The sequence below is a fragment of the Suncus etruscus genome, chromosome 18 (genome assembly GCF_024139225.1).
Source record: "Suncus etruscus isolate mSunEtr1 chromosome 18, mSunEtr1.pri.cur, whole genome shotgun sequence".
NCBI classification, from domain to species: domain Eukaryota; kingdom Metazoa; phylum Chordata; class Mammalia; order Eulipotyphla; family Soricidae; genus Suncus; species Suncus etruscus.
In genome coordinates this window covers 6,335,746-6,357,456 of record NC_064865.1, presented here as the reverse complement: position 1 = coordinate 6,357,456, position 21,711 = coordinate 6,335,746, and the positions used below count along the sequence as shown (strand labels likewise).

The following is a 21,711-nucleotide window of genomic DNA, read 5'->3' as shown; positions in this document are numbered from 1 at the left end:
GACAAAGACAAAGAGAGACAGAGAGAGACAGAGAAAGAGTAAAAGACACAGACAGAGACAAAGACAGAGAGAGACAAAGACAGTCAGAGAAAGACAGAGAGACAGAGATAAAGATAGAGAGACATAGACAAAGACATAGAGAGACAAAGACAGAGAGAGACAGAGACAAAGACAGAGAGACAGAGACAAAGACAGAGAGAGACAGAGACAAAGACAGTCAGAGAAAGAGAGACAGAGATAAAGATAGACACAGACAAAGACAGAGAAACAGACAAAGACAGAGAGAGACAGAGACAAAGACAGAAAGACAGAGACAAAGACAGAGACAGAGATAAAGACAGAGAGACAGAGACAGACAGAGACAAAGAGAGAGCGAGACAAAGAGAGAGGGAAAGAGAGAGAAAGAGAGAAAGGAGAGAGGAGAGAGAGACAGCGCTTTCCTGGCACACGGTCGATCCGGGTTCTATCCTGGGTGTCTCTTTTGCCCAGCAGAAGTGATTCCTAAGTGCAGAGCCAGGAGTAACCCCGGAGCACCTCCAGGTGATTTCCCACCCCACCCTCCACCCTCCAAAAAAGAAAGCAGGCTGGTGTGTCATGGGGATCAGTGTGCAAATAGGAACAGAAGTCGGGGTGGGGGGTTCACCCCCCCTTTAGGAGGTTTCTGTGAACCCCGAGACTGGAGTGTGGGTCCCCCCCTCCCCGGCCTTGGGGAAGGAGGAGCGTCCACTGCGGCAGTGGCTGGCTGCCTGGAGGCGGAGGCGGTCCACGCTCCTCCCAGTCCCTCCTCCCTGACCATGGCAGGTCGGCCTGGCTTCTCCCAGCTCGCTTTCTGTTCGGGGAGGCCGCTTCCAGGGAGCAACTCCTCGCAGAGCCCAGGTGAGGTGGGTTCGAACCCCTGGGGACGTGTCGGGAGCACCAAGGAGGGAGTGGGGTGAGATCTGGTCCAGCGGGGCTCTTCCTGCGGTGCTCTGTTGGATCAGCTCGGGAAGGAACTGGCAGCATCTTGTGCTGCTCTGTACTCAGAAGGTGATGGATGGGCTCAGAACCCTCATCTCCTAAATCTAAACCTTCCCCCAGAAAAACAAAAACCAAAACAAAAACCCAGCAGCCCTAAAGATTGGGTGCTAAAGAAGGAGGAGGAGGCCAGGAGTACCTCCTGGAGTGTTGGGGTACCAGGTGCTTTCCAGCTATCAGCTCCCCTAGGGACAAAACAATCACCTCCATCTTCTGGAACAACAAGAAGATGGAAGCTAGGCCAGCCATTGCCTGCTTCTCCAGGCTTCCTGCCTTTCTAGTCTGATATGATCAAGATTGTTCTGCCTAAGTCAAAGGGGTCTGGGGTGTTGTTGTTTTATTTTATGTTTTTCATCAAATAGAGTCAAAATCAGATTATGATATTCTCTTTCCTGTTATCCCTTTAAACTTCCCATAATACAGCTTTTTTTCAAAAACATAAATAAGTTCTGGATTTGATTCAAGCCTGTGGTCCTTTGGGCTACTGTCAAAGATGATGCAGGGGGAAGTGGGGGAAAGGACTAGGTGTTCAATGGAGGGAGAGATTTGGACTTAAAATAAGAAATAAAAATCAGGCTGGAGCGCAGGAGATAGCAAAATGATTAGAAGACATACCTAGCATAGCCTGACCCTGTTTCATTACAAGCACAATATGGTCACATGAATTTTGCTGGGTCTAGCTCTGTGGCCCCTGAACATGACAGCCGTAGGCTGGGTGTCCCCTTTTTTGTAAAATGGCCTGAAGAAAAACATATATAATATATATACATATATAATATATTATGTCTGAAGAGCATTATATGCACTCAGCTCATGCATCAAACCTCAGGCCCAGTTGACTGAGCATGTCTTGGGATGACAAATGCCCCCTTCCCATCTAATATCAGTCATAAACTTTTACCTAATCCTAAAAAAGTTTTTGTTATTGTACTTTTTGGGGTGGGGAGGAATTTGGAGGGGGTCTTGGATTCCAAATCAGAGTGCTCTCTGAGGAGCTGGAAAAATATACTGTTAAGAGGTATTGACCATCAAAGGATTCAGACCAAATATTGGGGTAACAATTCACACAGGTTTCGGTTTATTAGGTATTGACCTATCCCATCGAGTTGGCCATCTAGACAACAGAACCTGTGAGTTGCCAGCCCTTTAGTCCTCTCCTCACAAAGAGAATTCTAGTGGTCCCAAGGAAGTTAATGAATTTGTACCCAGTGGGCATTTTTGTGCCCGCCCACTTTCCCTCAGGGCAGGAAGAGTGAGGGGTTCTCCTTCAGAGCAGAAGTTGTTGTTGTGTATATAGCAATGGTAATGCTTATCATTGAATCTGCACCCTTTGTCCCCCCCAGGCTGAGACCATAATCTCTGATCAGTTGGCCACCCAAGTTGCCACTGGCATTTGGACTGCTCATTTTAAAAGGCAGCAGCATAGGAAGAGATGTTACTCTGGTTCAGTCATTTGTGTTAGAGTTAAGAAACCCTTTCTGTGGTAGGAAAGGGCTTGTACCAAATCTAAAGGGATTTCCTGTAAATAAACCCAGTGTTGTTTCCTCATTTTCTCTCCATCGCTTATCTGTGGGAATGTGGTTTGTATTCTCAGAGATTCTCGATTATTTTTTGTATATTTTAGCATCATACATTTTAGCTTTCTCTTGGAGGCCTTCTCAACACAGACTGTTTAGAAAAGTGTAAACATGGGGGGCTGGCGAGGTAGCATGGAGGTAAGGCCTTTGCCTTCCATGCAGAAGGATGATGGTTCAAATCCCGGCATCCCATATGGTCCCCTGTGCCTGCCAGGGGCGATTTCTGAGCATAAAGCCAGAAGTAACCCCTGAGCGCTGCCAGGTGTGATGCCCCCCCCCAAATAAAAATAAATAAAGGAAAATGTAAACATGGTACCAGAGCAACTAAATTGGGATGTCTGGGGAGGTCAGGAAGAATTTTGGAATCTATTCCTTCTGCATTCCAGAAAAGGGATAATGCCTGTAAAGAGAGGTGTAAAGAGAGGTGACCTATAGATTATTTATACTGTGGTTTATCTTGACCTGGAGGTTTTTTTTTTTCCTTCTTTTTTTCCCAAGACCTAGTGAACTCTCTCAAGAGTTTTCAAGAGTTTGCCTGGGCAATAGCACAGTGGGGAGCTCATTTACATGGGACTGACCTGGGTTCGATTACTGGTATCCCATATGGCTCCCCAAGCCAGCTAGTAGTAATTTCTGAGCTTAGAGCCAGGAATAACCCCTAATGTAGACTGGATGTGGTTCAAAAAGCCCCCTCCCCTCAAATAAGACTTCTCAAATTAAATGTTCACTCAAGTCAAACATTGAACAGAAAGAATTCAGGGGAAAGATATTGAAGAAAAATATTTAGCTCTTGAAGTCTTCCAGATTGCTGCAGAGATATGTGGTGTTAGGATGGGCTGTGGGTTCTACTGCTGCTTGTTGTGAAGCCAGGCACCTGTTCTGTATCCTCTCTGCCACTTTGTTCCATTTAGCAGGTATGATTTGTAATCCACAATAGAAGCAGGCCAATAAGTATGGACTTAAAAAATACACTTAGCAAATGAGGAGAAATAAAAATGTACTTTGAAAATGGATATTGATTTTCACATCTGAATGGTAAGGCCAGTGTTTCTTAGCCTTTTCCCACTGGGCCCCTCTTCTAACCTTGTTTTCTTCCTGTAGCCTCATTATTCTATTGATTGACTCATTAGTCTCATACTGTGCCCCTCCCCTCATTTACCGTATTTTCCGTCGTATAAGACAACTTTTGAAACAAAAAAAAAAGTTAACCAAAAATTGGGGGTCGTCTTATATGCCAAGTATATCCCGAAAAATGTTTCAATATGCCGCTAAAAGAAAAAAGTCTGAATATTGTCACAAAAGGAATTTTCCAACTCGACCCTGCACCAATCACTGTCAGGCTGCTCAGACCGCCTCTCTAACTCAGCCAATCCAAGCAGGCTTTTATCCATGCAAATTAGACAATGTTCTGGACCCGAATCTACACTGTCAAAAGCCTGCTCAGATTGGCCAGAGTCAGAGAGGAAGTCTATGACAGTACAACCTTTGAACCTTTGCTTGTTGTGATTGGCTCACTGTGGTACATTCAGTTGCAGCACAGGAACGTTCTGTCTGATACAGCGAATATAGGCCTAACCCTATGTTTTAACTGCAAAATTAGGGGGTCGTCTTATACGTCCAGTCGTCTTATATCGGAATGAAGTTTTAAACCTGTGGCTCCTTGTAATAACTTGGAGGTGCACAGGGAGTGCTATTTCACCTCCAGTTAAGAAATTTTGGGCTGGGGCCGGAGAGATAGCATGGAGGTAAGGCGTTTGCCTTTCATGCAGGAGGTCATCGGTTCGAATCCCGGCTCCCCATATGGTCCCCTGTGCCTGCCAGGAGCAATTTCTGAGCCTGGAGCCAGGAATAACCCCTGAGCACTGCCAGGTGTGACCCAAAAACCAAAAAAAAAAAAAAAAAAAAAAAGAAATTTTGGGCTAAGTAACTTCTAATACAGAATTTGTTCACTCTTTTATTGATTAGAAAATAATATTTACCAACAGCAACTATATGGCAGGCTGAGTAGATTCAATATCTACTAAGTGTAGATAGTGATTAAAATTTATGCTCTCTATCCTCAGGGAGAAAGAGAAATCTATAGGTAGGGGAGGCCAGACTTCTTAGAATGATGACTTTTTAGAATAGTGACTAGTCTAGTCTCTGTAAGTTGAGGAAAAGTTTCAAGTGATCTTGGAAGGAGGCCCAGAAGATGGATGGGCAGACAGTTCTGGCAATGAGATCCACTTTATAGAATCCTGGGAAGAAGTTTGATGTCTTCAGGCAGATTTGGGAGCTGTGGGATTTGAGTAAGGTAAGGGTGAAGAGAATTAAGTGGGAGATAGACAGGCTAGGTTCTGCATAAAGCTATTTGTAGAGGTAAAGTGTCAAGTGGCAAGAGGAGTTACTCCTGGCTCTATGCTCAAGAATCTCTCCTGGCAGGCTCAGGGAACCATACATTTGCGATGCTGGTAATCATATCTGGGTCAGCTGTGTACAAGGCAAATGCCCTATCCGTTGTGCTATAGCTCCAGCCCTGATATTTTTCTGCCTCAAATTTCTCATCTACACAACTAGATAGTATTGTCACTACTGACTCATATACTTATGCTGTAAAAACATATCTAATGAATATGCTTTTAAGGCGATATAAGATTTTGTTACTACTATTGATGACTCATTTTACATTACTTTGAATTACCTGTGTGTCGATTTAAATATATATAAAGGTGTTCTTTATTTTATTTTAATTTTAATAAATATGATCAATTAAGCATTACAAATAATATCCTACATTTAGTGCATTGGAAAACATTGCTGTAAAATACAATAGAATACAGTTAAATTCATGATAAAATAACACCTAGATTTTTATTTTTTTTTACATTTTTTATATCTTTTATTTTTTGGTTTTTGGGTCACACCCGGCGGTGCTCAGGGGTTACTCCTGGCTGTCTGCTCAGCAATAGCTCCTGGCAGACATGGGGGACCATATGGGACACTGGGATTCGAACCAACCACCTTTGGTCCTGGATCGGCTGCTTGCAAGGCAAACGCCGCTGTGCTATCTCTCTGGGCCCACATTTTTTATATCTTTATTTAAGCGTCTTGGTTACAGACATGATTGTAGTGGGGTGTTTATAAGAATACCCCCGTTCACCCATGCAACATTCCCATCACCAATGTCTCCCAATTCCCTCCTCCACCCGCCTGTATTTGAGACAGGAATTCTACTTCTTTTATTCATTAACATTGCTTTCATAGCTGTCAATGTACTTATTTCTCTAACTGCATTCACCACTCTTTGTGGTAAGCTTCATATCATGAGCCAGACCTTCCGGCTCTCATCTTTATTGTCCCTGGGCATTATTACAATAATGTCTTCTATTTTTCTTAAAATCCATAGATTAGTGAGACTATTCTGTGTGTCTTTCTCTTCCTTTGACTTATTTCATTCAGCATAATAGATTTCATCTACATCATGTATAAGAAAATTTCATGACTTCTGATGGCTGCATAATATTCCATTATGTATATGTACCACAGTTTCTTTAGTCATTCACTGTTGAAGGACATCTTGGTTGTTTCCAGAGTCTGGCTATTGTAAATAGCACTGAAATGAATATAGGTGTGGGAAAGGCATTTTTGTATTGTGTTTTTGTGTTCCTAGGTACATTCTTAGGGTATACTCCTAGGAGTGTTATAGCTGGATCATTTGGGAGTTCAATTTTCAGTTTTTTGAGGAATCTCCATATTGTTTTCCATGAAGGCTGGACAAGATGGCATTCCCACCAGGAGTGAATGAGAGTTCCTTTCTCTGCATATTCCCTCCAGCACTGATTGTTCTTGGTCTTTGTGATGTGTGCCAGTCTCTGTGGTATGAGATGGTACCTCATCGTTGTTGTTTTGATTTGTATCTCCTTGATGATTAGTGATGTGGAACATTTTTTACGTGCCTTTTATTTGTTTGTTTGTTTTTGGGTCACACCGGCAGCACTCAGGGGTTACTCCTGACTCTACACTGAGAAATTGCTCCTGGCAGGTTCGGGGGACCATATGAGATGCCGGGATTTGAACCACCATCCTTCTGCATGCCAGGCAAATGCCTTACCTCCATGCTACCTCTCTGGACCCTCATATATCTTTTGGTCATTTGTATTTTTTCTTTGAGAAAGTGTCTGTTCATTTCTTCTCCCCATTTTTTGATGGGGTTAGATTTTTTTTCTGGTTAAGTTCTGTCAGTACCTTGTATATTTTTTATTAGCCCCTTATCTGATAGGTATTGGGTGAATAGTTTCTCCCATTCTTTGGGTGGCTTTTGTATCCTTGGTACTATTTCCTTTGAGGTGCAGAAGCTTCTGAGTTTAATATAGTCCCATCTGTTTATCTCTACTTCCACTTGTTTGGAGAGTGCTGTTTCCCCTTGAAGATGCCTTTAGTCTCAATGTCATGGAGTGTTTTACCTACAGGTTGTTCTGCATACCTTATAGTTTCGGGTCTGATATCAAGGTAACACCTGTATTTTAAAGTTGAATGTGATCATACAAAATCAAGAAGTCTCTGGACACTGATTTGGAAAATTTATCTCAAAATATAACAGGTTTGCCTTTGTTTTATATATGGCTATGTATAGATAATTTTGAATGTAAAGATGAGTTGATAAAAACTAGAGATATGGCTCACAGGATTGAAGCACATGATGTGCTTTCTGGAGCCCAGGCTTTGATCCTAACCTCTGAGAATTGTTGGAGAGTGGTTCCAAAGCACCACTAAGAGTGGCGATATGCAAAACAAAAAGCAAGCAAGAAAATCTATATCTGGCATCAGAAGAGTCTAGAGAAGATTATGAAGCAGAGTTGATTGATTCCATTAGTAAAACATTATCTCTTGAGGTAACCCTTGAGCTTTTTTGTGTGTGTGTGTGTGTGTATGTGTGTGTGTGTGTGTGTGTGTGTGTGTGTGTGTGTGTATACCAAATGTCGAGGGATGAGGAAGAGTTTCTAAATCTTTTACTAATTAAGATGGATGCAACCTCAGCACCTGAACATCTCACTATCACAATGAGGTAATTCCTCCTCTGTTTTCACCTTAAATTTATTTATTTATTTTGGGTCACACCCGGTAGCGTTCAGGCGTTACTCCTGGCTCCATGCTCAAAAATCGCTCCTGGCAGGCTCAGGGGACCATATGGGATGCTGGGATTCGAACCAATGACCTTTTGCATGCAAGGCAAATGCCTTACCTCCATGCTATCTCTCTGGCCCCTCACCTTAAATTTAATCAGAGGCAACTATCTAGAAGAAAATGGAGGCCCTTCTTAATCTGCATTATGTCCAAAGGAAGAATGTATTTCTGTAGAGACTGAATGTTTATTTTTAGCCAGGTCCTCCAGCTCAAGGTCCATGCCAGTCCCGTGATTCAAGCATAGAAAAAAATATTAATTCTGGATTTTGTGAAGTTCTCATTTGTCATATCTCTCATCAGGATTCCTCAAAGTTGGAGATAAGTGTGGGGAACTTTTCTTTAAAAGTTTATTGCAAAGTAAAGGAGAATAGAGGAGGACCTCCCTGAGTGGGGAGGAACTTAGCATAGGACTAAGTCCAAGTGTGGGAAACTTTTAATAGACAGGTTAGTTTGTTGTCGAGGCCACTAATCTTCTTGCTGTTTGATTTAGGCAATACTTAAAAATGTTGACTCAACTGCTGTCCTTTAGAAAACAATTGATTTTTCCTAGTTTACTCTGAAAAGAGGAGAAAAAAAGACCTAGCAGTATGGTGTGTTCATAGCTGTATGACAACTGTACATTGCAGTAGAGCAGTGTGAGTTCCTCTTAAATAGTCCCAACATGAACCATTGTCACTGGTACTTTTATTCTATTTCACAGATACTTTAGAATTCTTTTGGATTACATGCCTTTCTCTCTCTCTCTCTCTCTCTCTCTCTCTCTCTCTCTCTCTCTCTCTCTCTCTCTCTCTCTCTCTCTCTCTCTCTCTCTCTCTCTCTCTCTCTCTCTCTCTCTCTCTCTTTTTTGTTTTTGGGCCACACCCGGCATTGCTCAGGAGTTACTCCTGGCTGTCTGCTCAGAAATAGCTCCTGGCAGGCATGGGGGACCCTACGGGACACCGGGATTCGAACCAACCACTTTTGGTCTTGGATCCGCTGCTTGCAAGGCAAACACCGATCTGCTATCTCTCCGGGCCCTACATGCCTTTCTCTTAAACTTCTAATCTTTCGGGGCCGGGTAGGTGGCGCTGGAGGTAAGGTGTCTGCCTTGCAAGCGCTAGCCAAGGAAGGACCGCGGTTCGATCCCCCGGCGTCCCATATGGTCCCCCCAAGCCAGGGGCGATTTCTGAGCACATAGCCAGGAGTAACCCCTGAGCGTCAAACGGGTGTGGCCCAAAAACCACAAAAAAAAAAACAAAAAAACAACCAAAAAAACCAAAAAAAAAACTTCTAATCTTTCACCTCAGTTGAAGGTTTTTCAGTCTGGACTACTCCTGCAACTTTGACCTTCTTCCAGTGCAGTTATCCCTTTTTTTTTGTAGCCCTGGTGGTAGTGAGAATATCTTAAGTTTTAACAGCCCTTTTGACTGTGGCAATGCTTTATAAGTTACTACTAATGGAGTTAATCAGTCTGGCTCCACATGAAACTTGTCTCGTTTGGCATAGTACTGCGGATATCAAGTGCTATCTTGATTTTCTCCCACAGAATATACATTCTTAGTTCTTTCAATAACTACTTTAAAATCCATTGCTTCTAGTACTTGTCAATATGATCACCATTGGGTAATAGTTCCTTTGAATAAATTTTCCTTTGTTAAAATTTTTAAAGTCATCTTTAAAATCTTCAAACTCGATCAGATGGGTTTAACTTGTATAGAATGTACCAGGATGCTTCCAGCATTGCAGCAACTGACCCAGAGATCTTAGATAAGTTGGAACACTTTTATTTGTTTTTTTTTTTATTTGTTTTTTGTTTTGTTTTGTTTTGTTTTGTTTTTGGTTCACACCTGGCAGCATTCAGGAGTTACTCCTGGCTCTGTGCTCAGAAATCGTCCCTGGCAGGCTCGGGGGACCATATGGAATGCCAGGATTTGAACCACCGTCCTTCTGCATGCAAGGCAAACGCCTTACCTCCATGCTATCTCTCTGGCCCCTTGGAACATTTTTAACCTTAAGCTTTCTAAGGCTCTAAATTTTGGATTTTTGCACAAAGGATACAGAAAAGTTTTCTCTTACAAAACGTAGGTAGAATCTATTGCTTTTACTTTATGGCTGTTACGAATTTGTGATTACAAGCAGTTCTTTATTTTTAATTATGTCTGTTGTGAGGCAGTTATACAGGCTTGTGTTTTCTGTGTCCAAGATAAGCAGCATCTTTGTAAAAGTCACTAATGTCAAGATAGGGATTGATTTCATTATCTAGATATATTAATGACTAAACAATATTTTTTTTTTTTTTTTTTTTTTTTGTGGTTTTTGGGTCACACCCGGCAGTGCTCAGGGGTTACTCCTGGCTCCATGCTCAGAAATTGCTCCTGGCAGGCACAGGGGACCATATGGGACGCCGGGATTCGAACCGATGACCTTCTGCATGAAAGGCAAACACCTTACCTCCATGCTATCTCTCCGGCCCCACTAAACAATATTTTTAATATTAGAACTATTTTATTAGTATACTGAAGTACTTTTCTTTTTCCTGGTTTCAGTATTTGCATACATAAAGTAGAACATTTTTCTTATTCTCTTAAAGGGAATAATGTTGGTTAGATAAAGATGGAACATTAAATCTAATCATACCTATCCATCCACCCCTTTTCAATACCACTAACAGGGCAGTTAAGAACATTTGAATACCCAGATAGAGAATTCCATCTTGTGTGTCTGTGTGTGTATGTTTGTGTGTGTGTCTGTTTGTGTGTGTTTGTGTGTGTGTATAATTCTACACACAAATGGAAGGATAATTAATAAATTGTTGTTGTAAATAAATATTCCCTATAGCCTGATTCAGAATGAAGTATTTCATTCTTTTTACACAAGCATGTGTTCTCGCTAGCGTTACCTTAGATTAATGTTGCTTAAATTTCAGTATTATTAATATATAGGATCATATTCCTCATATGATATTTTCTGTCCTATTTATTGTAGAATAGTTAGCTACTGACTGCTACTGACCATTATTCACCAATTATAATGATCAGAATGCCTCCAAATGTGCCCTACTGAGAAACATTGCTATAGGATGAATTTCTATCTGCCTATAGTTAATCTGTTCCAGAATGAAATTTACATTGTTTTATTATCAAATGGAAAATCATGATGTAGGCCCTGAGAGATAGCTTGGAGGTAGGGCATTTGCCTTGTATACAGAAGGACAGTGGTTTGAATCCGGGCATCCCATATGGTCCCCCAAGCCTGCCAGGAGCGATTTCTGAGCATAGAGCCAGGAGTAACCCCTGAACACTGGCGGGTGTGACCCAAAAACAAAAAAATATCATTATGTAAAGTATATTGCTTATAAAGGTAAAGTGTATTTCTTATAAGGGCATAGGGGGCGAGGCTCCTACCTTGCATGCAGCCAACTTCAGGAACCCAGTTCAATCTCCAGCACCATATATGGATCCCCGAGCACCACCAAGAGTAGTTCCTGAACACAGAGCCAGGAATAAACCCTGAGAACTGCTATATGTGTTCCTCCAAACCAAAAAATCAGAAACACATTGATATTGCTTATAGAAAAATATAAATAAGGTCATTGATACCACACCCAACAGCACTCAGGCATTACTCCTAGCTCTGCACTCAGAAATTGCTCTTGGCAGGCTTGGGAACCATATGGATGTTGGAAATCAAATCCATGTCCATCTTGGGTTGGACGCCTGCAAGACAGATGCCCTACCAATGTGCTATCTCTCGACCCCCAATGGGAAAAACTGTTTCTTTGCCTTTCAATTTCTAGAGACACTCGTGTTCCTTTACTCATAGTCCCTTCCTGTAGCATAGATTATAATTGTTCTGTGTTTAGAAAAACATTATTTATTATTTTAGGCATATTTACCTAAAATATAATATTTTTCATAGGGAATTTGTGAATGGTTATAACAAAAGACCTAAAACGTTTCACACACAAAATAAAATTGGAGAAATGAATCATAAATGGGAATGCTTTATCATCACTCGCCTGAATTCTCTTTTGGGTACAGAGAGTTGTGATATATGTAAAAACAAACAAACAAACAAAAAACAATAGTCTCCTTTCGGGAACATCATTAATCTATTTGAAGAAAGAAAATATTTAAATGTTGGGTTGTGATGTGGTATAGGGTCAATTCAAACCTTGCAAATAATATCAGCTTTAGTTTTTGATCATTGGCAGGCACTACAAAGAAAATGGAGACAGTGGAAGGAGATATTACAAAGGGTACATGCTTTGCATGTGGGAGCCATGAACTTGGTCTCCAGTATTGGTGGTCCCCTGAACTCTGCTCAGAAAGATTGGTGGTCCCCTGAACTCTGCTCAGAAAGACTTCTCCCTAAGTAGCCAGGGGTAGTCCCCATTGGTCACTGGGAGTGATCAAGAAACCAAAAGCTAAATAAATATTTTAAATATAGGAAGACAACTGTGATTTCAATTCAAAGTAACAGAAGGGTGTGAACAGTTTATGAGTGCAGGAGGCTGATGTTACTCTTCATATGCAAAGATCCCCTTAATTCAAGGAGAAAACTGTAATGAAGAGCTGGTTAGATACAGAGAGCGTGTGGAGCTAGGGAGACTACACAGGGTCCTAGGTGTAAGCTTTGTATATTAAGGACCTAATTTATTCCCCAACACTGCATGGCCAAAGAGCATCACTAGATGTCACCCTGGAGGCAATTACAGACCTCAAATGTGATCCTTTTGGCGAACTCAATCTGAGGGCCAAATAGCACTATATCCCTGGGCTGGCACATTGAACTATTTGGTCTTAGTTGTCTAAGTATCCTTGGAGTGATCCATGGAATCACTGAAGACAGCTTGGAAGGAAAAAAAAGAAAGGAAAGATAAAAGAGAGGTGTTAGAAGAGAAGTAGGCAAGTTTGGCCTAGGAGCTAAATGAAAGGTAGTATGGAGTTAGTATGGTTGGTAAGATTCTCTCCCCATCTTTTTTTTTTTTTCTTAACAAAGAATTTGCTTAGAGCTTCAGTTATTAGGAAGAGGAGGCTAGGAGATGAATTTATCAATATAGGAGACAGCTCTATTTATGAGCATTGTGTGAAAGTCAGGGGTGATTGTTTAGTGAAATTAGTGAGGGTATCTTATTTTGGAAGGGGGTGGGTCATACCCAGCAGTGCTCAGGGGTTACTTCTGGCTCTGCGCTCAGGCTCAGAAATCGCTCCTGGCAGGCATGGGGGACCATTTGGATGCCTGGATTCGAACAACCATCTGTCCTGGATTGGTTGCATGCATGGCAAACGCCCTACCGCTGTGCTATCTCTCCAACCCACATGAGGGTATCTTTGTTCTATATTGCCAGCCAGTTAATTGGAGAATAAACAGTAAAGCAACCGTGGTTCTGCTTGCATAGTGAAGCTTGACTACATCACATCTCTCATTCCAAACTGTTCCCAGTTCCCTGTTCCCAATTGTGTATTGTATTGTTCCCAGTTGTGTATTGAATGTGTCTGACACATTCAACCAGGATCTATTTTTCCCCTAGGACATAGTTTTATTTGTCAGTCTGAAAAGTGTCAGCTGCTATTGACATCAGATGTGCAGTCACAAAAAAGATTGAGCGGGGCCAGAGAGATAGCATGGATAGGGTGTTTGCAGAAGGACGGTGGTTCAAATCCCGGCGTCCCATATGGTCCCCTGAGCCTGCCAGGAGCGATTTCTAAGCGTAGAGCCAGGAGTAACCTCGAGTGCTGCCGATTTTGACCCAAAAACGAAAAAAAAAATAAGAAAAGATTGAGTATTAACAGTGCACAACACCACGAATCTGGTGGGGCCTACCCTGTACGACTGTGCTGCCTTGGAAATCAGCTGGTAACATTACCATCTTCAAAGGTCCCTGGGCTTTTTCTTCAGCAGCACATTGTCCTGTACTCCTAATGAAGCCAAACTCGTTCTCAATGAAGAAAGGAAAGTGAGATTCATTGAGAGCTGGTGTTTGGGCACTTTCCCTTACATCAGCAACCCTCTGCATATATCTTGTTCATTTTGTTTCTCTCATTGGGAGATTAAGCTTATAAAGATGCATTGACCGACACAGAGCTGATCCTTGGAGTGCAACCTCAGGTTTTATTTATTTCCTTTTGCTGCTGATTCAGAAATAAGGTGTTTTTTTTTTTAATTCCATTTGTTATATGGTTGAGCCTCAGTTTCCTTATAATATAAAATAAAGAATATTATACTAGTTAGTTTCTCCTTGTTTGAACTAGCATAGGATATGTCTATTTCTAACTGATCCAACAAACCATTCACTATTTGAAGTGCACAGGGAATATGTCGGGAATATGGTAGCATTTTAAGATCCCTCCACCCCTAGTACAATCAACTTTCAAACTGAAGTGGATGAGTGTGCCTTTATGCTTGACTGAATGACCTCAGAAGAGCGAATTCTTGGAGATCCATTTATGAATGCCCATGCAATAGTGGGGCTCTGGAAGGAAGCATGTCATTGTTACCATGCTGGCTTTCTCCTCTCTAAAGAGAATGTTTCCTAAAATTGTGGGGCATGCTAGTGCCACTGGGTTTACACACACACACACACACACACACACACACACACACACACACACACACACACACACACACACACACCCTGTACTCTCCTTTGGACTGTACACAATCTGAATCTAGATATTTGGAAAAATATATTTGTTTGTTTGATTTTGGGTCACACCCGGCAGTGCTCAGGCGTTACTCCTGGATCTGTGCTCAGAAATTGCTCCTGGCAGGCATCCCATATGGGATGCTGGGATTTGTACCACCATCTGTCCTGGATTGGCTGTGTGCAAGACAAACACCCTACAACTGTGATATCTCTCCAGTCCCCAAACAATATATTTTTGTTTGTTTACCAACGATACATCACCACCAACTCTCTTTCCTGCCCTAGCATGATACTCAACTCATGGGTATGGATTTCAAGTTTTAATAACCATAAACTATAAAATAAAATTCTCCTAAAATCATTGGCCCAATGCAAAATCTCTAACAGTATTCCTCAACTGAAGGCTTTATGCCCCTCGCCCAAGAAAATTCCATGGGGAACCATAGTTGAAAATGTGTGAATGTAAAACAAGACTAAAAGAGGCAAGTCTAAAAGGCCAACCAATAGAACAAGGGAGGCACAGGGAGGAAACAAGCTCTAAAAAGACTGGGCAATGCTGCTCTAACTGAATATTGTCTCTGAATTGGATATAAAATCATGAAAGACTCATCTTCTTTCAAATAAGCTACCTAAAAGAGTTTTATTTCTTTTCTTTTTTTTTTTTTTTTCTTTTTTTTGGTTTTTGGGCCACACCCGGTAACGCTCAGGGGTTACTCCTGGCTATGTGCTCAGAAGTTGCTCCTGGCTTGGGGGACCATATGGGACACCGGGGGATCGAACCGCGGTCCTTCCAAGGCTAGCGCAGGCAAGGCAGGCACCTTACCTTCAGCGCCACCGCCCGGCCCCTATATAACTAATGCATGTTCGTTGTTGACTAAACATAAAGTACATGTTCAAAAACAAAAGTTAAATTTGTTCCAATCCTATCTCATATAATCAGAACATTTATAGTCATCTAGGAAATTGTTTTTATAAGTAGATAAATGCATCTGTTTAAATAAAAATAGGAACATTCTATATTGCTAGTGTTTCTCATTCACCTCAGAGGATTGGGTTTGTGGATCAAGTTTCTGAAACCTACCTGTCACATGACTTAGACAGTAGCGATCCAGATGTTCTTATATGTAAAGCATGAGGAAGGACAAGAGTGATAGTACAGGGTCTAGGTGCTTGCATTGCCTGGAGTTGATCCCTGTTCAATCCCTGACACCTCATAGTCCTCTAAGAATGCTCAAGAATGACCCCTGAATGACTCCACAGAACTAGGGATAATGCTCGAGGACGCAGGAGTGGCTCAAATCAAATTTATGTTCTCAAAAAAAAAAAAAAAAAAAAAGTAGTCAAACAAAACAAGACCTCAAGAGATAGTGTAGTAAAGGGGTTAAAAAAATGGGGCCGGGCGGTGGCGCTCGAGGTAAGGTGCCTGCCTTACCTGCGCTAGCCTAGGAGACGGACCGCGGTTCGATCCCCCGGCGTCCCATATGGTCCCCCAAGCCAGGAGCGACTTCTGAGCACATAGCCAGGAGTAACCCCTGAGCGTCACCGGGTGTGGCCCAAAAACCAAAAAAAAAAAAAAAAAAAAAAAAAAATTTGAATTGGCCTTTGGCTTTGCACACAAGGATCCCTGGTTCAATTCCCAGTACTGCTTATGGTTCCCAAGAATTGCCACATGTATATATAAATGTGTATATTTGTGATGAAACAAACCTAAAGTGATTCCTTGCTATGACTACAAGTGTTTTTTATTGGTGGGGGGAATAACTGGTGGGTGCTCAGGGCTTACTCCTCGTTCTGCACTCAGGGATCACTTCTGGCATGCTGGGCTACTGGGAATCAAACTCAGGTCAGGTCAGTCGCATGCAAAGCAAATGTCTCACCCACTGTCCTATCACTTCTGTCCCAATGGCAAGTGGTAACACACAGTGTTGGAATATAGTAGGTGCTCAATAAATATAGCATTGAGGAGGAGGGCTTCCCTTGACTGAATGGGTAAAAAAGTTTGAATTCACAAACTATTACTATTACTATTATATAATTATGCTCACACTGTCAGTTTTTTTTTCAGGAAAGAAACCTCAATGCACAAGACAGGTGGATGATACGCCATAGGGTAGACTCCTCTTACAATGCTCACTATCATCTTGCTTAGTACTCTAGACGTGAAAATTATGTTTATCCTAAAATGCTCCATGCACAATCTATCCCCAAAAGCTTTATTTAACAAAGTTCACACCCTCGCCATTGATGAAGTACCTAGAAATTGGAAAACCTTTCCCCTTCGATGTGCTGGATCAATTTATATTTTTTTCTTTCTTTGTTTTAAAATTTATTTATTATTTATTTATTCACTTATATTTTTCTTAATTCAATTTTTTTTAAGAGCTCTGACATACTCCATAGGGTCAGGCCTTCAACTACAACCTATGAATAGATCTCTAATATCTGTCCATAAGTGGGCATGAGTGTATATGCAGTAGACTTCTCTATGTTTGCCTAATCTATATTCCATGCCTATATTGTATATAGCCCTTATTATATATTATCCTTCTTCCCCCCCCATTCAAAATTCCTCCTGTCCTCTCACCCCCTCAATCCTGATCTGCTATCTCTCCCAAGTTAACCCTCTATACCCTCAGTTCGTAACTCCTAAGGAACCAAAACTATCCCCCTGCCCCCGTAAACTATCACTGGCTCCCAGAGTGAAAGAACACCCTCTCAGCCCCACATCTCTCACCCTGGCAAGAAGCTGCAACCAATACTCCTGCTAGCTCATTCTAGGAGGCCCCTTTTCTCCCACCCCACCCCCAATGTGGACTGTTGCATGCTACCAGACTCCAGAGGGACTTTCAGCCTGAGGGTACTACCTGATCCCTTACTGCTGCAAAGTATTTTCTCAGATTCAATAAGACCACAGTGTGGGACAAATAAGTGCCCTGGATCTCATTCCCCCCAAGAGTATCTCAAAAGACTTAATGGGGATATCTATATTTTTTTGTAGGTTTAATTTCTTAATAGTTACACTTCTTAGTGTTTTTATTTCCAAAGTATAAGTAGCCTCCTCCATCCCCCCCCCCCGTTTTTGTTGTTGTTGTTGTTGTTGTTTTGGTTCTGCTTAGTACCAAATTCTAGTAGTAAAGTCTTGCTTGGGATAAAAGCTCAGGTGAAAATCAGGGCCCAGAGATTTTTTTTTTTTTTTTTTGGGTCACACCCGGCGGTGCTCAGGGGTTACTCCTGGCTGTCTGCTCAGAAATAGCTCCTGGCAGGCACGGGGGACCATATGGGACACCGGGATTCGAACCAACCACCTTTGGTCCTGGAGCGGCTGCTTGCAAGGCAAACACCGCTGTGCTATCTCTCCGGGCCTGAGGGCCCAGAGATTTTATAGCTTGTCATTTTTACCCCCAAATGCACCAACGATCTAATGTGGTATCGTTCCTTTTTTGCATAGGCACAATAAAATGGGGAAATCTTATGTATAGAAACAAGTACTTATCTACTAGGTATAAGAACTCATAAATTTTATACTACAGGGGCGCTTTCCATCCTGAACATATGTCTTGGGGACTCAACAGACCTCATGAAATCAAACATCGACCGACCATCCAACCCTGAACCCCAGATCCCAATGTTAGAACTGGCACAGTTCCCTGCAGCATCACCAGGAATTAAACTTTCCCAACACAGAAACTTTCTATTTGAAAAAAGTTTTGAATTCAGACCTTGACTCATGTCAAAATGTAACTTTTCATGTTATTACATGTTTCTACCTATTATGAAAGCAAACAAACCGAAAATAACAAGTTGAGGCACCAGAAAGCCAATCAGATGCTTTGATATATTTTCAGATGCTATGATATGTTAATCAGGAGCATTTCTGGAGACTTCCAGAAGTATGCTTCATCAAGAACTCTTCTTGCTCCAAGGAGTTCTTATGCAGGGTTTCAGATAATAACTATTTGTTTTTAAAAATGCATTTAAAGGGGGCCAGAGAGATAGCACAGTGGTAGGTCATTTGCCTTGCATGTGGCTGACCCAGGACCTATGGTGGTTTGATTCCAGGCATCCCAGATGGTCCCCTGAACTTGCCAGGGTCAATTTCTGAACACAGAGCCAGGAGTAACCCCTTTGTATCACCAGGTATGACCCCAAGACAAAAACAAAATAAAAAATGCATTTATGATCTTATTTCTTTTTTTTTTTTTTTTTTTTTGGTTTTTGGGCCACACCCGTTTGATGCTCAGGGGTTACTCCTGGCTATGTGCTCAGAAATCGCCCCTGGCTTGGGGGGACCATATGGGACGCCGGGGGATCGAACCGAGGTCCTTCCTTGGCTAGCGCTTGCAAGGCAGACACCTTACCTCCAGCGCCACCTACCCAGCCCCTATGATCTTATTTCTTTTGCTTCTTTAGGTGTTAGTCATCATATCAGTGTCATTTCAGAGTGATTTCTTGTCCGGAATAGCCTATTTTCCTTTTAAACTTTCCCAACAAGACTTAAGCTTAGGGGCTGGAGTAGTGGTGCAGCAGTAAGGTGTCTGTCTGCCTTGTTCGCTGTTGTCCTAGGAAGAACCGCGGTTCGATCCCCCAAGCCAGGAGTGATTTCTGAGCGCATAGCCAGGAGTAACCCCAGAGTGTCACCAGGTGTGGCTCAAATACCAAAAAAAACCAAACAAACAAAAAAAACAGACTTAAGCTTAGGTTTTCTCTATCACATATCTCCCTCAAACAAAATTACCCTTTAGGGACCAGAGAGATAGCATGGAGGTAAGGCGTTTGTTTACCTTTCATGCAGAAGGTCATCGGTTGGAATCCCGGCATTGCCTGCCAGGGGCAATTTCTGAGCAAGGAGCCAGGAAAAGCCCCTGAGCACTGCTGGCTGTGACCCAAAACACACACACACACACACACACACACACACACACACACACACACACACACAAAGAAAATTACCCTTTAAACCATTCTTCAAATTCCGAATTTTTGGATTAGTTCTTGTTTGCATGTTTGTTCGTTTGTCCTGGCGTGCTTGCAGTTCTCTGTGCTTTTGAAGTTGTTCCAATGCTCAGGAGATCTTTAGGTGCTCAGGATAAAAATCCAGGGGTCCTGCAGGCTATTTATGTGCTCACCTGTTTGCTGAGTTTTCTTCTTGGCATCCCTGGATTACTTTTTCATTGTTTTCTTGGATGATAAAAATGTTTGCCTGAGGTTTAGCAGTCAGAGACTGTTGGGAAAGCCAAATAGGCCTAGACTGGATTTGGATGATATTAATTTTCCTTTTGTCTCCAAGGTCTTGTGATTCTTTTCTTTAAAGTGTGCACAAGAGGGTGGAGGTATGTTGAAGAGATGCTTCTAAGTTGCGATTTTATAAACTTTTGACACTTGCAAGTCCTTTGGAGAAAAAGAACCCCTGATGTGGAAGTTGATGTAATACATAGATAAAATGCTATGATAATAAAACCATACAGAAATTTATTTGAAATACTTTTTTTTTTTTTAAAGTTATATGACCCACACCTTAAGAAGTTAGGCTAAATGAAAGGGTTTTTATCTGGAAGTCAATGGGGAAAGGGTCATGGAAACACTGGTGGCTCTTAGCAGCTAGTTAGATCATGGAACAATAAAGCCTGTATCCTGAGTAAAGAGGTAAAAGGGTGGAATCTTTGATAAGATTCAAGAGGGAGGCTCTGTGTTAACTATAAAGAGTGCCCCAAACATGACTAAAGCACTTAACAGCCTAAAAAGGAAAAAGGCAGTGAACATAAACTTATCCAAGAAATATAGGATGTTGGGGATGTCAGAGCCTTTCTTGAAATTCCTCTGTTAAGATCTATTCAGTATGACTACCTATAGGCAAAGGATATAATGATCAGGAAGTTACTTCAAATCAGCAAAGAAGAAAGTGGTCAAAGTAGTTTTCTTTTGTGGAGAAGGATTAGATGTGCTAAGGATGAAGTGTTACTCAGGCCCTGGAGTACTGGGTATTACCATGGCCACTTCAACAGCGCTTGGGGACCTCCAGAATTGTACCTCAGGAGGTTCAGAAGATTGTGTGATGCCAGGGATTGATCCAGTAGGACTGGTACCCTATACCTTCTCAGCCTCTATACCCTCTCTCTGGCTTCTCCTCACTCAAGGTCCTAATTAACAGCCTGGGGTTTTGTTGTAGTTGTTGTTGTTGTTCATTTGTTTTTGTTTAACTTTCTTTGAGAATCTGTTTTTCTCTGGGCAATGTATGATGCTAATCATGTGATACGTGCATTTTCATGTTTGCATTCAACAACACTATTGTAGATATATATGTGGATACCCTGCCTATAGCATTTTAGCCAGGGCAATATTACTATTCTCAGACTCATTTTACAGGTGAAAATGTGACACTGGAAATTGTGTACTTTACTGAAAGTCACACTGATAAGGTCCAAGCCAAGAGATATGCTGACCTTTAGGTTCCAGACTACTTCCGGAGCAAACTCTCATTTTTCAGTCCTGGGGCCTTTAGTGCAGACACAGGGACATTCAGAACATGAATGTTTCTTAGTGCTAACTGTGCCAATATGTGTTTCTGCCTTCCTGCAGCACAATCATACCGTATATCCATTAGTATTACTGACCAGTACTCAAATGGATCACTCATTGTTCCACTCGTTGTAGTGCATTAGAGACTGCTAGGAGGCTAAATTTATTCACTTACTAGGACCTGCAATGTGCTAAACACAATCGTAGGACCTCAGGAGAGAGGTGGAGAGAAAAACATTCAAAATTCCTTACAACATAGAACTGAGTAGAGAAGCTAAAACAAATAATATACTAAGCATGTTAGCTGATGATAAATGCCATGGAGAAAAATTAAGGGGTGGGACATAGAGCATGTACTGGGGTGGGAAAGATATGATTTTTTAAGTTGATCAGTAACAGCTAAGAGAGAAATAACATGAAAACCATTCCTAAGAATGAAAGTGCCTGTCATTTGGGCTTCAGCACCAGGAGTCTTCTTAGAAAAGGAAGTAAATAGAGATTCCAAGGCAGGAATGGAGGACCAGGTGTACTTGCAAGGAAACAAGCATGGTGGTGGCAGGGAGTATTCAGTGAGTGCAATAGGAATGGGAGACTACTGAATAGTCTTTAAAACCTTTTAGGTTACCTTAAAGATCCCCCCCCCCCAAAGTTGGCGCTGCAGTTCCCAGAAGGGGTGCTGGAACAATCTAGGGGCCTGTAGCTTCAGATACAATGGAGGAATCTTTTCTGTTTATTCATTTAAAGAAAATATATTTCCAGAGAGGTACTGAGTAATTTTATTTTTTGAAAAGTCAGTAGACCAACCAATTTGGG

General features: G+C 41.8%; 1 protein-coding gene across 2 annotated transcripts in view; it reads left to right on the top strand.

Annotated features, from left to right (window-relative positions):
• The first annotated feature begins 757 nt into the window (after window positions 1–757).
• PLA2G7 (phospholipase A2 group VII) overlaps window positions 758–21,711 on the top strand; it is a 43,832-nt gene continuing 22,878 nt past the window's right edge. The window contains exon 1 of one of the 2 annotated variants that reach the window (XM_049765505.1): window positions 758–881. In XM_049765505.1, the coding sequence (XP_049621462.1) occupies window positions 795–881 (87 nt within the window). In that variant the 5' untranslated portion in view covers window positions 758–794. The remainder of the gene's footprint in view (window positions 882–21,711) is intronic. The other variant, XM_049765506.1, reaches the window with a different exon arrangement.